The sequence below is a fragment of the Gymnoscopelus braueri genome (assembly GCF_963280865.1).
Source record: "Gymnoscopelus braueri genome assembly, chromosome: 3".
Lineage (NCBI taxonomy): Eukaryota > Metazoa > Chordata > Actinopteri > Myctophiformes > Myctophidae > Gymnoscopelus > Gymnoscopelus braueri.
The window spans coordinates 36153313-36168852 of NC_137612.1; the positions used below are offsets into that span (position 1 = coordinate 36153313).

The following is a 15540-nucleotide window of genomic DNA, read 5'->3' on the forward strand; positions in this document are numbered from 1 at the left end:
CTTCAGCTCACAATGATTTTTATACATTTGAAAACTTGTGAAATGGGACACTCTGCATAATGAGTACTTTCTACTTTTGGTACTTAAATACATTTTGATACCAATACTTTTGTACTTTTGCTCAAGTACATTTTTAATTTCGGGGTGTGTGACACACACACACACACACACACACACACACACACACACACACACACACACACACACACACACACACACACACACACACACACACACACACACTGACACACACACCCTGTGCCGGAATATGAACAGGTGGGAGGTGGTTCGTCGAGCCTGTCAGCTTCTGTTATCTCAGGATGTGTCGCAACTAAACGGTTTCCTATACGCTGTTTTAATCCGAGGCTTTACCCAGTTCTACCCACGCAGCATCACCCATCGTCCCAGACGCCAAACAGACTGCGGTGGGACGTGGATGGATGGATCATGGATGGATGGGTGTTTTTTTATTTGTATTAATTCATCAGTGAACACAACAATTTTCGGGAGAAAACATGAGTTGCGTTAGATAACTGAGCACAATCTGAGAACAGGAAACGACAAGAACACCACAGATCGAAACCTGAGAGGTATGTATGTTAAGGGTATGCATTTCTCTCTACTGTTTAGTTCTTTCACTCAATAAAAAGTACTCAAATGTTTTACTTAAGTAAAAGTATCAATACAACATTGCCAAAATACTCTGTTACAAGTAAAAGTCTGTTATTTAAAATTCAATTGAGTAAAAGTACAAACGTTTTGGCATCAAAATATACTAAAGTACCAAAAGTAAAAAGTATTCATTATGTGTAGAATGTCCCATTTTCACATGTTTTAAAAATTCATAGAAAAATAGCGTGTGTGAGCTTGTAGATCGGATATTTTCAAATAGCCAAAGTGTATTTAGGGATGAAGTGGTTAATCTATGTTCTGTAATAATAAACAAAATCTATAAGTAACTAGTAACTAAAAATGTTCACATAATTATATTGGACAATATGTGCCTCTAAGATGTAGTGGAGTAGAATTAAAAGTATAGAAAATTGAAAATACTCCAGTAAAATACCTCAAAATTGTGCTTTAGTTTACACCACTGGCAGTGGCAAATAAATGATGTGTAATTCACACGTGCAAAGATTTTCAGAGACTTTGGGACTCTTTGAACTTTTTCAATATTTGTTTTTTCCCGCCTATATCTGCTATTTGCTTTTTTATTAGCTATTTGACTTCCATTACATTCTCAAAAGATGGTGCATGTGATGAAATTCATGTGTTTTTTTATGCGTACGGTGTGCGTTGACCACTACTGGTTGACAAGTGGTACTGCCTGAAGGTCAAAATAAAATATCCCCTGAGCAAGCAGGTGGGCTCTAGTAGCTCAGTGGTAAAATGCCAGCACTTTCACTGGGGACCTGGGTTCAAATCCCACGCAGGACAGGAAAGTTACAGAGGGTGCGCTCAGAAATGTGCACCGGGAGCACACTGACTCACGTATTAGTTTGTATTGGCCAGTGCGCTCAGTGCTATATATATATATCAACATGGGGTGTGGCCCCAGTTCTAGGGGCTCCCCAGAAAAATTATCAAAATGATTGGTACATATATTGTAGCTCATCATCCTCACCATAGTAAATACAACTAGAAAACGTGCAATAATGGCCATTTTTATCAAAGTTTCACTGTTATCTCTATACCTACAGTACAGCACATACATGTAACTTCACAAAGTTGAAATTAAAGTTGAATTTGCTAGACAGTAAAGGAATTATAGTCTCGCGTAGTCATGGCTACGTGAGACTAAAAGGAATTCAGGACTAAAATGTTCTTGTTCCATTGGGGTCCCTGAGATACACATCTCATCAAATGGGGGACCATGGGCCTAAAATGCATGTCAAACTGGAGGTTATTGTATTCTGTGCGCATGTAGACTTTAACAATGTATGTTTGTGGTTACTGGGTAGATATTATACATTCAGTTCTAGACATGCTGATTTCCCAGGTTTTATCAGTCTATCTCTATAGTATACAGTATATGCTATATGTGTAATCAAGGTTTACATTTAGTTGAAGGGATAGTAAGGATGGCAACAAGCTCAGCGGCCTTGTTGTTAGAGTGTCTGCCCTGAGATCGGGAGGTCGGGGTTCATGCAGTCCCCGGTTGAGTTATACCAACAACAACTATAACAATGATACTCAATGCCTCCCTGCTTGGAACTCAGCATCAAGGTTTGGATTGGGTCATGTCGAGGGGGTGTACTTGTATATCAACAACCTACGTCACGCTAAGGGAACAGAAGATCGTCTAGGGCTGGCCAATATAGACAAAATCAAATATCACAATATTTTAAACCAAATGTCTTGTATTGATATTACGATAGTATTGTAGTATTGTGACAATAATATCAATTTACTTTTTTAAACATATTTTTTATTGCAAAAACAGTTGATCTACAAGCTCACAATGCGTCGCGATACGACGTATTGTGAGCGTGGACATTTTTGAAAGTGTAAAATAAGTCTTAAGTGATTAAAACCAGGAAAAGACAACACTCTTGCCATATTATGATATTACGATATGCAAAAATCCCAAATGGTATCTAGTCTCATATCACAATTTCGATATAATATTATCGATACATTGCCCAGCCCTAAGGTATAGACTATGTTCCACTAAACGATTCTCTTTGGATTGTCAGCAGGCAAACAATCTGTGAGGCAAGCAGATGGAGAGCCCCTCTTCCACAGTGAGGCGTACAGCCTGGATACAGAGCAGCAGACAATGGCTTACCCTGGAGGACCCATCTGACCTCCCTTCTACCTCCCAGGCCTTCATTGCTGACGATGATGTTTTTGCAGATGGTCAGTTCAAACAAAGGAGTTTGTAGAGAACTTGGATCAGTAACTGTCTAACGCCTGGTACTCTATGTGCAGGGAGTTGTTTATTTAAGGTCCTTTTGGTGTGTCCCCCATCAGCTGTGAATTTGTAAAGGAATAGGGAAGGCAAATAATGTGTTGCCTTCCCATTCTTATTTCCTAAGTCCTTAAACCCTATATACTTTGTCATATGACGTACTGTATAGCAAAAGTAGCTAATGTACAAGCTCATTGTAAGTTTGCAGATCGGCTATTTTCGCAGACAAAATTGTCACATATTTTCAGAACAAGTACGCCTATTTTTGCAGAATCTTCGCCTGTTATAACAATAGGGACGCTAGGGTTCATGGTTCATAGTTAAATTGGAAGAAAATGTTCTCTTGGTGTAGGAATACTATCCTCAGTATCATCCTTCCTGACATACACTGTACATTAGGCTTGCAGTATTTCGTTTTTCATTTCAACATTTCACCGGGGTATACGATATACAATATAATATATTTATATATTTGTGTAAAAAACAACAACCAAAAAACGTAAACACCTAGGCTACTGTTGATGGAAGTCATTGTAGCATTGTGCTATATGTCTGAAATTGTCTAGCCTACAATGCTGTGTGTCTAATAAGCAATTATCCTCCTTTGAAAAGTCTTGCAGGGTTTCAATACTTTTGGCCCATAGAATAATGAATAGATAAGATACGTTGCTGATGGACCCGATCACACTTGTTTCCGTGGCAGATACATACACATCAGTAGACTGAACGGAGATGATGCACTGCAAAATTTAATTTTGCAGTGCAATTTAACTCTGAGAGTGTTAAACAAAAAATGGATCAGTAAAGGTCCATTTTGATATACTGTATACTGTATATACTACAGTATATATACTTTATATTCTATAAATATCGTGTGGGTGTGCTTATTTTCTGCATGTTTCTCACTGTCTATTTTATATGGTTTCCACAGGATGCTGCACAGGAAAGATTGAGAACTGGCTCTTACACTGTGGGTGAGTCTGCACTCTGTACAGTTTTGGTTTATCAAGATGACGATTTTCGAGAAATGACTCTGTGACATTCTTACACAGGGTTAAGGTCAGTGTCAGTGGGTGGAATGTGGCCTGACAAACAGCTGCTCCGAGAGAACGGAAACTCTGATGTCAGGTGTACTCCAGGAAGGAAAAACAAACAAGTTTAGGCATTTTACTGGCAACAAATTTGTGTTGTGTCTTAAGACAGACAAATTTAGACAGCTTAAAGGAATATTTCACTTTCAAAAAAACTTTTGGTCATTTTATAGTCTACTCAGGCTTTTGTGAACCCCCCAGACAGTTTTTAAGTTGCTCGATTCAGTATTTAGATATTTGATATTAATTTTATCAAACACGCCCCCTTCCTATACAAACCCATTGTAACTTCAAACTCCATTTTAACCATGTTAGTTTCATCAAAAACACCCGTCCTTGGTTCTGGTGACTCATACCGCCCCCTAATACGTGAGGGGGCCGTGTTTTTTCAATTACTTTTTTCATTTCATTTCATTACATTTTCATTTAAAAAAAAAATTTGGGGAAAAAAAAAAAAAAAATACAATAAAAAATACAATAAAAAAGACGATAAAATAACCAAAAGTTTTTTTGAAAGTGAAATATCCCTTTAACCACTTTAACGCCATATACTTAGTTGACGGGGTCCCTCAGGGCTCTATATTAAGCCCACTAATTTTATCCCTCTGAGTCTAGACCAAACTGTTTGCCTCAGAATAGGGAGGCAAGAGTTCAACTGGTTAAGTTAAAGGATGCCACAGAAGTTTTTTCACATTTGATTCCATCGTATCACTGTCAAAACGTGGACAAGAAAAACAATTATGAAACAATACTATTCCGTGTATTCAGTAGTGTGAAACTTGCTATAGCATGTAGCTATAGCATTGTCTCTAATTTTCGCTTTTGAACAATAATGGTTTAATGCTGATGACGGAGCCAAATGTGAAGAAAATAACTACTTTCTGGAACACTGCCAAGGTTATGTTGGCTGTCTAGATGGTACTCAAGCCATTTTCTTAAGCAACATCAATGTTTTTCTTCTGCCACTGTACAGGCTAACAAATGTACAAGAGATATAATAACTTAATAACTATTTATAAATCTACTTTTTACAGCCTCCTCTCTGTTTTGTAGTACAAGCATTGTTCTCCAGAATAGATAGACATAGATATCATATGTCATTTTTTGTGTCAAAGCTGACATTCATGTTGCTCTCACTACATGCCCAAGACCATTTCCACAAGAGGAAGTTCACAGGCCTCAAGTGCTGATTAGGAAATAGATCATAGAGTGAGATTGTCACAAACATTACTGTTTAATCGCACTGTTTTGTTGTTTTGAATAACTGTGTGAATAGCCTACTATATACTACATACAGTAGCTTATTTTTGTTTTACATATCTCTCATAGGTTGGAGGCATGCTCAGAGAACTATAGTCACCTGACTGCTGGTAAGCCTGAACTAAAAAATAGCAGCAACTTATTTAACACACCATCCCAGGATCATAACATTTCTACAACTCAGAAAAATTAAGAATGGGAAAGGAAGTGAACCTTTTAATATGGAACAACTTTTCATTTGGAAGTGAAAAAAGTCGAAGAAAGGAATAATTTCAAAATTCTAGAGAGAGTTACAACAAGGCAAGCAATTTCTGAAAATGAATGGGATGAAACGTGCTTGCCTGGTCATAAACTCCTAAATTGGATAGAGTTTGACTGGAAGGTCATTTCAGCACTCCAGTCAATACTTCAGGATTATGTTGAAGAGGTTGTGGCCACCAAGGAGATATCATCCAAATCTGCTGGGTACTGGGAGGATGTCAAAAAGGAAATATAACATAACTCTGGGATACAGATTTTTACTTTGACCCAAAGTTAGTAATCTTAGGCATCCTTTAGGAAATCAAATGGGGAAGAAGAATATGTAATTATTAAGAACCCTACTTTATTAGCCAAAAAACGATTACAACCCTATGTTTTTTATGATTACAACCCTACCCTCCAAACATAATTTATTTTTGGCTCTGCGCATAACAGTAGTCCGCTAACCCGCTTCCGTTACCGGTTCAGTTTCCCATAGCTTCACTTGATAAGCGGGGCTTATTTTAAACCAGCAGAAACACATAATGAAGGTGTCATAATGTGTTTCTGGGTCTGAACTGAGAGCCTATAGGCTGACAACAAGCCTTGTACTGAATCACCATGTACTAAATAAAACACAGTGGTACCATATCCAGAGTATTTTGAGTTTGAATATGATGTTTTCTTCTATGCTGACAGCCAACAACAGCTTTGAAGATGACCTGAGTCTTGGTGCTGATGGTGAGTAGGACACCTTGCAACACACAGGTTTTATAAGTGGGGTCCACCATGGGGGTCAACTGGAAAGGAGGCGAAAAAGGAAAAAGAAAATCAATATATTAAAACATTTTTAATTATTGTGCCAGTTTAAACACTTTCAACATGGAGAATTTTGGGCATGTGAAATATTTGTGAAAATAGCAGCTGTACAAGTTCACGAGTCACATCACAACACATCGTGAGCTTGTAGATCTGATATTTTTGGTAAAAATAAATAAATAAATAAAAAAAGCCATTTTGCATCAGGTAGTGCCCAGTCAGATGGGTAGTTGGGGTCCTTGGCATGGACACGTTTGGGAATCCCTGCTCTACGTACGACCAGTGCATGCACACACACACACACACACACACACACACACACACACACACACACACACACACAGGAAACTATATCAAAGCAGGAAACGATCTTGTAGGAAAATGAGGTGTGCATCATAGATGTTTTGGGTATGTTTCTCTCTCCTAGATATGAATGTTTTTGTTGTTCTTATGCTTTGATCTTGCTGTGTGTGTGTGTGTGTGTGTGTGTGTGTGTGTGTGTGTGTGTGTGTGTGTGTGTGTGTGTGTGTGTGTGTGTGTGTGTGTGTGTGTGTGTGTGTGTGTGTGTGTGTGTGTGTGTGTGTGTGTGTGTGTGTGTACAATATGTGAGAGAAAGACAGGCTACATGCATGTTCAAAGTACTTTCTCATCACATTTACCACTTTCTGTGCAAATGTGTTGCTGGACACATTTGTTGATACAGTATTCATTTATGCATACAGTATGCATAAGCATGCTCCTAACAGGAAGATGCATACGCATATAGAAACTTTGATGTGCATATGAAATGTAATTATACCTATACACCCTTATACCATACACATTTATAGAGAACAATACACCCTTTGTACTTTCAGTGGACCAATGGTAAACTTCCTGATCCAATCACTCATTCTCTCTATCATCATACAGTTGCTCTCTCACAGACTATACAGGCGATACAAAGCAAAGCTGAGTGTCTGACTGAATGTTCAGATGAACGTTTTTCATAAATGTGCGCCAATTTCTTTAAATGATTATTTTTTTAATCCTTGTCCATCCCCTTTGTGAGCTTGTAGATCGACTATTAGCGAAGAATTAATGAAACATTTTCAAACATCAATACTTACAATACCAAAGTAGGGAAATCAAGGTTAAAGTTGTTAATAGGGCAATTCTAGCCCAAAATAGCAGATCGGCTATTCTCAGTGCGCAATCTGCAAAATAAAACATGCACAGCCATGCAAAACACCCACAAACCTGCAGCTTACAGATTCATGAACTGCACACACACATGTGCATATACCCATGTGTGCATGCGCACACATAGCACGTAATATGAAAGGGGGAAAAAACAGATTAATAAAACTAATAAAACTCTGATTTATGTTTTACAGCTTCTGTACTCAATGTGGGAGAGTTTATGCCAGAGGAGAGGTGAGTTGTGATCATTTTTGCTACACGTCATCAATAATAAAAATTGAATAAAATATTTATTATGTTAATATAGGTGTTAAATAGATCTAAATTGTGATAGTAATCATAGCTAGAATGTTGTTCAATATTCAGGGGTCTCCAATCAGGAGAGAGAACTCATACAGGATACAGAATAAAAAAGTGAAATCGGAAGTAATGAAAACAAGAAAAAGAAAAAAAAGAGCAGACAAAATTGGAACTGGAACACTATTACATTTAAATGTATAAATGGATGCAATAGAGTTCTCTGTTTTAATTGGATAAAATGTGTGTCCTGACCTGAACATGTATTTCCTATTTACTAAACAACTGGAGAGTCGGGGAGACCCCTGTTTCTAAACAAACACTCTGTAATCATGATTACTATCACCCGAAAAAGAACCTCATCTCACATTCAGTGATGTTAAAACTCATTCACTGGCAAACAAAAAAAAGCCCAAAAAGCCCAGACTGCCAGGATTTTGCAATTTTCTTACCTTTTCAAGTAGTCACAGAATATTTGACCAGTATGATCGATCCCCTGATGGTTGCTAATCACGGAGGGTTTCACTATGCTTCTGTGAAAAAATGTCATCGTGATTCCCGTTCGCTTGTTATACCCAGTTGAAAATAGCACGTTTCACTCAAAAATACATAGTAAAACACAGGAGCAGAGATTCAGAATATTTCCCTAATATTTTAACCAGGAAGTGAATGGAGCAGTAAATCTTTGGATCGCGTTATCTCCTGGTTCTGTGTGAAAAACGGGGGAAAAAAATAAATATATGTATTATTATTATTTCTTTTTTTAATGAAAGAGCATCCTTGATCATAATGACATGTTTCTAGCTCTAGACTTTGAAGAAACCTGACTTCCTGAATTGATTGTGTAAATACTGCTAACAAGGCTCTATATGAATCTACATCACAGGAGTTCCCAAACCTTTTAGCTCAAGACCCAAAAGAGCAATTGTATGTCTCTTGTATGTATGACCCAAAAATTGTTGACCTTTTTTATTTCAAAGAAATTGTGATTGCTTAAAAAACTAAAACAAAAAAGGAAACAGGGAAAAAAGGATACTATTTACTTGTGACCCATCAAAATGTTTGGGAACCACTGGTCATGCATTGTTGAGATCACTGTGTTTTTGTTTCCTCCCTCTTCCTATGCCGTTTTGACCATGAAGCCTTCCACTGCTGCTGCCTCCTCCGGCCAAGTCACGAAACAGTAGCGGGGTCCAGACCAGGTCAGTGAAACTATCAATTCTGATTTATACTTCGTCGCAAGGTTATAATAGGTTATTAAAACTAATGAAATAACTCAAACTGGAATTAAAATGTAAAACAAAAATAATTTTAGGTAACTGAAATAGAAATAAAGACAAGGATTTACACAAAATAACTGTAACTCACTGAAACTGTATTGTGTTTACAAAACTAAACTAAACTAAAATCATAGAGAAATTTTCCTTAGTTCTAGTTTTTGTCAATATTTCATACATGAGCCTATTGTGTTTTGGGTGGATATGAAATCTTCCAATATCTTTCTGCAAAAATAGACAATCTACAAGCTAACTGAAACTCACTGTATTGTGGGTTTACAAAACTAACTAAAATCATAGAGAGAATAGAACATACAAACTTTTTGAATAACGCAGTGTTATAGAATTAATGGACCCCCACGTGATGTGTCTTTTGCAGTACCCCTCACCAGAAACTCAGCCTGCCGTCATTGAACCTGGGCCACAGCATGGCTTCCAGTTTCCTCTCTTCATCCACCAGTAAAACTACCTCAAGGTAAAGCCTCAACATAAGAGAGTGTAGCATAGTGTTTCTGTTGTTGCTATTATAAAGCAGTGATTCCCATTTGGGTCCCGGGAGACTCCAAATGTATCTTTTGGGTTTCGACCTGGAAAGTTTCGGAACCCCTGTTATAAAGTAAACCATTTTAGGATCTGCATACTGCTATACTGCTCCCAAAGATGTTAATTATTAACAAAATATGTTTTTTCCATGGATTCCTTGCGTTTTTTCCATGGATTACTTTGATTATTACATAGACTACATTTTCAGCAATTTCACGTTTTCTTCAAAATACACTTTTGGCTACTACTCCTACAAATTCCGTCCAAAACTCACACAAATAGGTACATATTATCTGTAGCCTACCCATTATCATGTGATCAAGATGTATGGGTCAGATTTTACAGGTTCCATTCCAATTGTCAATGACTGCCTTCCAAACGTTGTGGACCCTGGGTAGGGACCTGGTCTGGATCTGTGCTCAGAGGAGGGCACTTTTTCTAGTCTTTCATCTGTTTTGCACCTGCTGCTGTGTATGGATGTGGACCTTCTACTTTTTCATGCCATTAATAAGTAACCCAGACAGTAATGGCTGGGCAATATATTGATATTATATCAATATTGTGATATCAGACTAGATATAATCTGGGATTTGGGATATCAATATTGTGATAAGTGTTGTCTTTTCTTGAGATTCCACCATTTCTGTCTACTCACTATGTGTCTCAGAGGACAGGAGGGCTTTGAGCAGTTTAGAAACCTGCCTACCTGCCTATCAATGGTTTGGAAATGTCAACTTTTTTTTTTTACATTTTGTAATACAGTTAGGGAAAGTTAGCCAAATGTTTGACCTATCTGCAAAAGAAATGCTTACCAATAGCTTTCATCACAAATGTGTTCATAAAGGTGTCTACTTAGCCTGGTAAACCCTCCCTCCGGAAATCTCATTTCCATTTGATTTCACTCCTGAAATCAAATGGAAATGAGATTTCCGGAGGGAGGGTTTACCAGGCTAGTGTCTACTAACACCGCTCAATTTGTTCCAACCCAACTCCCATGGGAAACTTCGCGGGAGCCAATCAAACTTTGGGTATCCGTAGGTTAAGTTTTTTTTTAAATTGGCCAATATGAACTGGTGGAATGTCTAATTATGGGTTTTTGGGGGTCCTGAATCCATTCCAACCATTAGTTTTTAGTAAAAAAATTACTCCTGGCCATAAAATCGGCCACACCTACTTTTCAGGGGGCCTATCCATCAAATTGTGATGGCCGTAATTGTCACTTATTTATCTTTGTTGAGTGATATATTTTGAGTCTTGGGGTTCTTAGAAAGTCAAGTTAGTTTGCGTAATTTGCATAATTAGCTAATTATTGGCCCCAAACTGGAAATCGCTAATTTTGCTTCTAATTAATTTAGAAAGGCAATTCAAGAGTCTAAGACCATGTTTGCGATGTCCAGAAATTAATCTATTACCATGGTGCATTCGTGCAACCTCTCCTCATTAGCATAATTTGCATAAACAATGAAAAGATACGAAAAAAATCACTCAGACTCGCATAGATTCTAATTCTATGTTTACATGTCCAAACATTATAACCTTGCCATAACTAAAACATGCAACCCTTTGTCATTAGCATAATTGGCATTAGTAATGATAAATTAGCTGAAACTGGCTGACCAGGTGTGAATTGAAGGATGGTCAGAGATCAATCTGAAAGAAGCTATTGGCCAGCACAAGTTCACCGCCCATGTACGTGCCCTCTTCACAGTGAGTGACTGTGCTATGCACAGACAAGATCAGCTCTTCAATCTCCCATCTCTACTGTAGGAGGCCACACGGAAGAGATTCCAGTGTGGCAAGCCTCCAATTACTTACCTGTGGAAGACGACACATCATTGGGGAAGGTATCAGCAAAACAGTTCCTGTCAAACAGGATCAAAGATGAGCTAAATGTCTATCTTGCCAGGAGGCCACAGGATTACAGGGTGGCAAGCCTCCAACAACTTGCCATTTGAAAGACGACTCACCATTAGCGGAAAGTTTCAGCAAAACAGTTTCTGTCAAACAGGATAAAAAATGAGCTGACTGTCTATCTCGCCAAGGAGGCCACACGGAAGAGATTCCAGAGTGGCAAGCATCTAACTACTTACCATGTTGAAGACGACACACTATTCGGGAAAGTATTAGCAAAACAGTTCCTGTCAAACAGCATCAAAGATGTCTATCTCGCCAAGAAAGCCCTCCTACTCTTTCAAGGGAAAGTTTTCATAGTCACTTCAAGGCAGGATAATTATGAAAATTATGCAAACTAAACACAACGGTAGAACATTTTTATATATTTATTTGACTTTCTAAGAACATTTCAAAATATACCACTCAACAAAGATAAATTAGTGACAATTAGGGCCACCACAATTTGATAGATAGGCCCCCTTGAAAAGTAGGCGTGGCCGATTTTATGACCAGGAGTCATTTTTCACTAAAAACTAATGGTTGGAATGGATTCAGGACCCCTAAAAACCCATAAGTAGACATCCCACCAGTTCATATTGGCCAATTGTAAATTCTTCCGGGTACCCCAACTTTGATTGGCTCCCATGAAGTTTCCCATGGGAGTTGGGTTGGAACAAAATGAGAGGCGTTAGTAGACAGCTTTATGAACACATTTGTGAAGAAAGCTATTGGTAAGCATTTATTTTGCAGATTGGTCAAAAATGTGGCTAACTTTCCCTACCTAATAATGCCAGAACAATGGCTTCTATTTCAGCGCGCTAACTTTCCAGGAAGGGAAAGGCTGTAGTTTATACAAGCTTGGAATCTCCATTGATGATGTGTGTTGAGGGGGATCCTTTGGCTGGTACGCCTTCTCTATGTGTGACGAGTTCCTAATAAAAGACGCAGATTAATCCATGACATGCGGTGGTTCTTCCTCTGTCTATGAACACTTCTTGGTACGGCTAAGAATTCCCATCACACTCCTCTCGAATGCTTTCAACTGAACAGTCTCCCTTTGTCCCACGTCAGTGTGTCAGAGGTCCTGCAGATGTGTGCGGAGGATCCTGAGGAGACACTGTACCAGCTGGGTTTCGGCTGCGATGAGCCGCGGGTCACCGCTCGTATCCCCACCCGCTTCTTTACCTTCAACTCCCAGCTACGGGGCATCAACTTCCGCCTCTTCCTGCAGTCCCAGCTACAGCGCATACGGGACGAGGACCCGAGCCTCTCTCTTGCCAGTAAGAAAGTGATTCTCAAACATTTTAATGTCCAGAACCCCCAAATTGATACATACTGTATTACACCAAGGACCCCTATTTGAAACGATTTTGTGCCAGGGACCCCCATAAGGGAATATTTTTCAAAATCTTTCAAAAATAGCAGATTTACAAGCTCACAACATTGTTGAGCTTGTAGATCAGTTATTTTTGAATAGCTGAAGTAGGGCTTAAGGTTTTAAACTCTTCCCCTCTGTGCGCTTATCTGAGCCACCTGAGTAGCCACCTGCTGGGCAAATACAGAAAAGTAATTACCCCTTCCCCCGGGGACAAGTAAATACTCCCTCTCCCTCCTTTTCCATGCCAACTGAACCTTTTCAGCTGTACTACTTCTTGATCTTTTTGGTCCTTCACAGGTCGTTTCAGACAGGTGGAAGTGCTGACTGCCATGGCCAATGCATTCTACTCCCTCTACTCGCACGTGTCCAGGACCCCTCTTCAGAAACTGGCCCCGCCAGAGTTCACCTTCTCTCCCACTGAGAAGATTGGACGCTTCAGGAGCAGCGTTCGCAGTGATCCACGTTCTCCCGTGGAGAGGCTGAAGGACACAGTCTCCAAGATGTGCCTCTACACAGGCTCTCCTCGTGGATCAGATTCAACCTCTCCACAGCCCTCACCCAGAAAGAGGTCAAGCCTCCCAGATGTTGTGGGGATAGTTCTGGAAACTGCCAAGACAACAGGCCAAGGGGCCGCCAAGAAACTGGATTTGGGAGAAAGTAATGGGATTAACACAACTGTGGATATTGGTCAAGTGGTGGACAGTGACAAAACCTGCAGCAGAGCACAGGAGATGCAAAGGCAGCTGCCTGAAGCGAACATAAGCACATTCCAGCATAGCGATGCAGTGTGTCACACGGAGACAGCGTTTCGAAAACAACCAGATATCAGCGAGGCTGATGAGAACGGAGTTGAACCAACAGGCCTTGAAAGTGGCAGGAGTGCCAGCTTAAAGACATCTCAATCATCATCTTTATCAGGGCAAACAGTGACAAGAACAGATCAGTGGTGTGTTTTGAGTCAGAGTCAGACAGAGCTGGATCTCGGCCTGATGTCGACATTGGTTTGTGATGAAAGCCCAAGGCCAGCTGACTCTGACCCTGTCACCAAGGTTGCCTATGATGTAATAAGCCCACGGATTGTCGAGAGTGTACAACAGACAGCCTATTCCTGTCAAGAGAAGATGGACAGTGCTGAGCCTCCTATCTCCTCCCAAATAGACATTAGCGTTGATGCAACATGTTCTGGGGGTCAGTTAGGGAGCGAAACTCCTGAAGTCTTAACTAGCACATCTAAAGCTGAAGAGGACTGCTGCTCAAGTTTACCAAGGCAAGCAGGACATTTGGACTCCGCCACATCACTTCCTCACCTGGACCCTAAAAGCAGACAATGCCTGTGTCACATCACAGTGACTGGCTGGGAGAGTGATAATGTCACTTCCTGTTCCTCAAACACACTCCATTCCATTCACAGTTGCTCCACCCCTGGAGCTAATCCACCTGTGCAGATCAGTGAGCAGTCACCTGCCCATGGGAAAAGACAGTACCTCAGTCCACTTAAACATCAAACCCTGGAACATATTTCCAGCAACCTCAGACAAGCAAATTCCTTTGAGCTGGAAGAGGTAAGGAAGAACCACATGAATCCTAGTGTCCCTATTCTGCACATGTCATAATAAGCGAACATTATGCAAAAATAGGCGAATGTACAGTGTGTCAAAAATAGCAGATCTGCAAGTTCACAACACGTCATTGTGAGCTTGTAAACTGGCTATTTTCGGTATTTGACATGATACAAGGAAGTATAGGATTTCGGTGGACTGGCTATTTTCATTATTTCACATACAAGGAGGTAGGGTTTCAGTGCTTAACAAGAGTATTTTTCCTGCATATATATTTTTTTCCTTCCTCTATAATATCCCCAATTCGTAATTAACCCCTCCCATGTTCCCCTAATTTACTGCATGGAATGAGTGCTCTAATGATCTAAATCCACGTTTCTCAATAGGTGTACAGTGCAGGAGAAGACGACATAGGACAATCAGAGATGACAAGAGCAACAACCTTACTGTTGGCCACGAGACGAGAATGCAAAGGTGAAGAGTGTTGATTATGAGAATGTGTTCCCATCGCCTTTGCGTGTACAATAGCAGCTCAGAAGCAATCGCTTGAATTGTGCATTCAGGTCAGCCTGCAGGTGTATTAGCTTTTATCTATACTTCTTTTCCATGTAGGTGTCCTACACCGAAAATGGCAGATGTACAAGCTCACAGAGATTGTTTATCGTCTATTTTCGATGTGCAGCATCTGCAAGCAACTACCTAGAAATCAGGCTTTACACTGGGTATCATTGTAGGCTGGTGCTGACTGAATGTGTATTTGTCTCCATGTGTAGGTTTGGTGGTACGGGGCGACAGTGTGCAGTCAGACAGCAGTGGCTATGCAGACGAAGACATCAGTCCTCCCTCAGACAGTCTTGGCAGTTGACAGAAAATAGTTCAAGGGATTGGAGATCCGACATACTGAAAGGTTAAGGTGTGGATAAGGATCCAAGAAAATAAGTCAATTTTCACCTGTTGCATTGTGCAATTAAATTGAACTTGATGCTTTGATATTGTACATTGGACATATTGTTAAGCTGTTTAAAGGCTGTGCCTTGATGACAATTATTGTGGTTCAAAAACCTATTTATTTTAATAAATTGTAAATCAA

At 39.7% G+C, this 15540-nt stretch overlaps 1 protein-coding gene across 2 annotated transcripts; it reads left to right on the forward strand.

Annotated features, from left to right (window-relative positions):
* The first annotated feature begins 341 nt into the window (after window positions 1-341).
* Window positions 342-15540, forward strand: tespa1 (thymocyte expressed, positive selection associated 1). Of its 2 annotated transcripts, none has more exons than XM_080423765.1 (12): window positions 342-590; window positions 2697-2859; window positions 3843-3885; window positions 5332-5372; window positions 6202-6243; window positions 7698-7737; window positions 8943-9002; window positions 9457-9552; window positions 12585-12793; window positions 13189-14453; window positions 14837-14924; window positions 15224-15540. In XM_080423765.1, the coding sequence occupies exons 2-12, from the start codon at window positions 2724-2726 to the stop codon at window positions 15313-15315; spliced, it is 2112 nt and encodes a 703-aa protein (XP_080279891.1). In that variant the 5' UTR covers window positions 342-590; window positions 2697-2723; the 3' UTR covers window positions 15316-15540. The 2 variants fall into 2 exon arrangements, with proteins under 2 accessions (XP_080279891.1, XP_080279892.1); XM_080423766.1 differs by having other exon boundaries at window positions 2700-2859.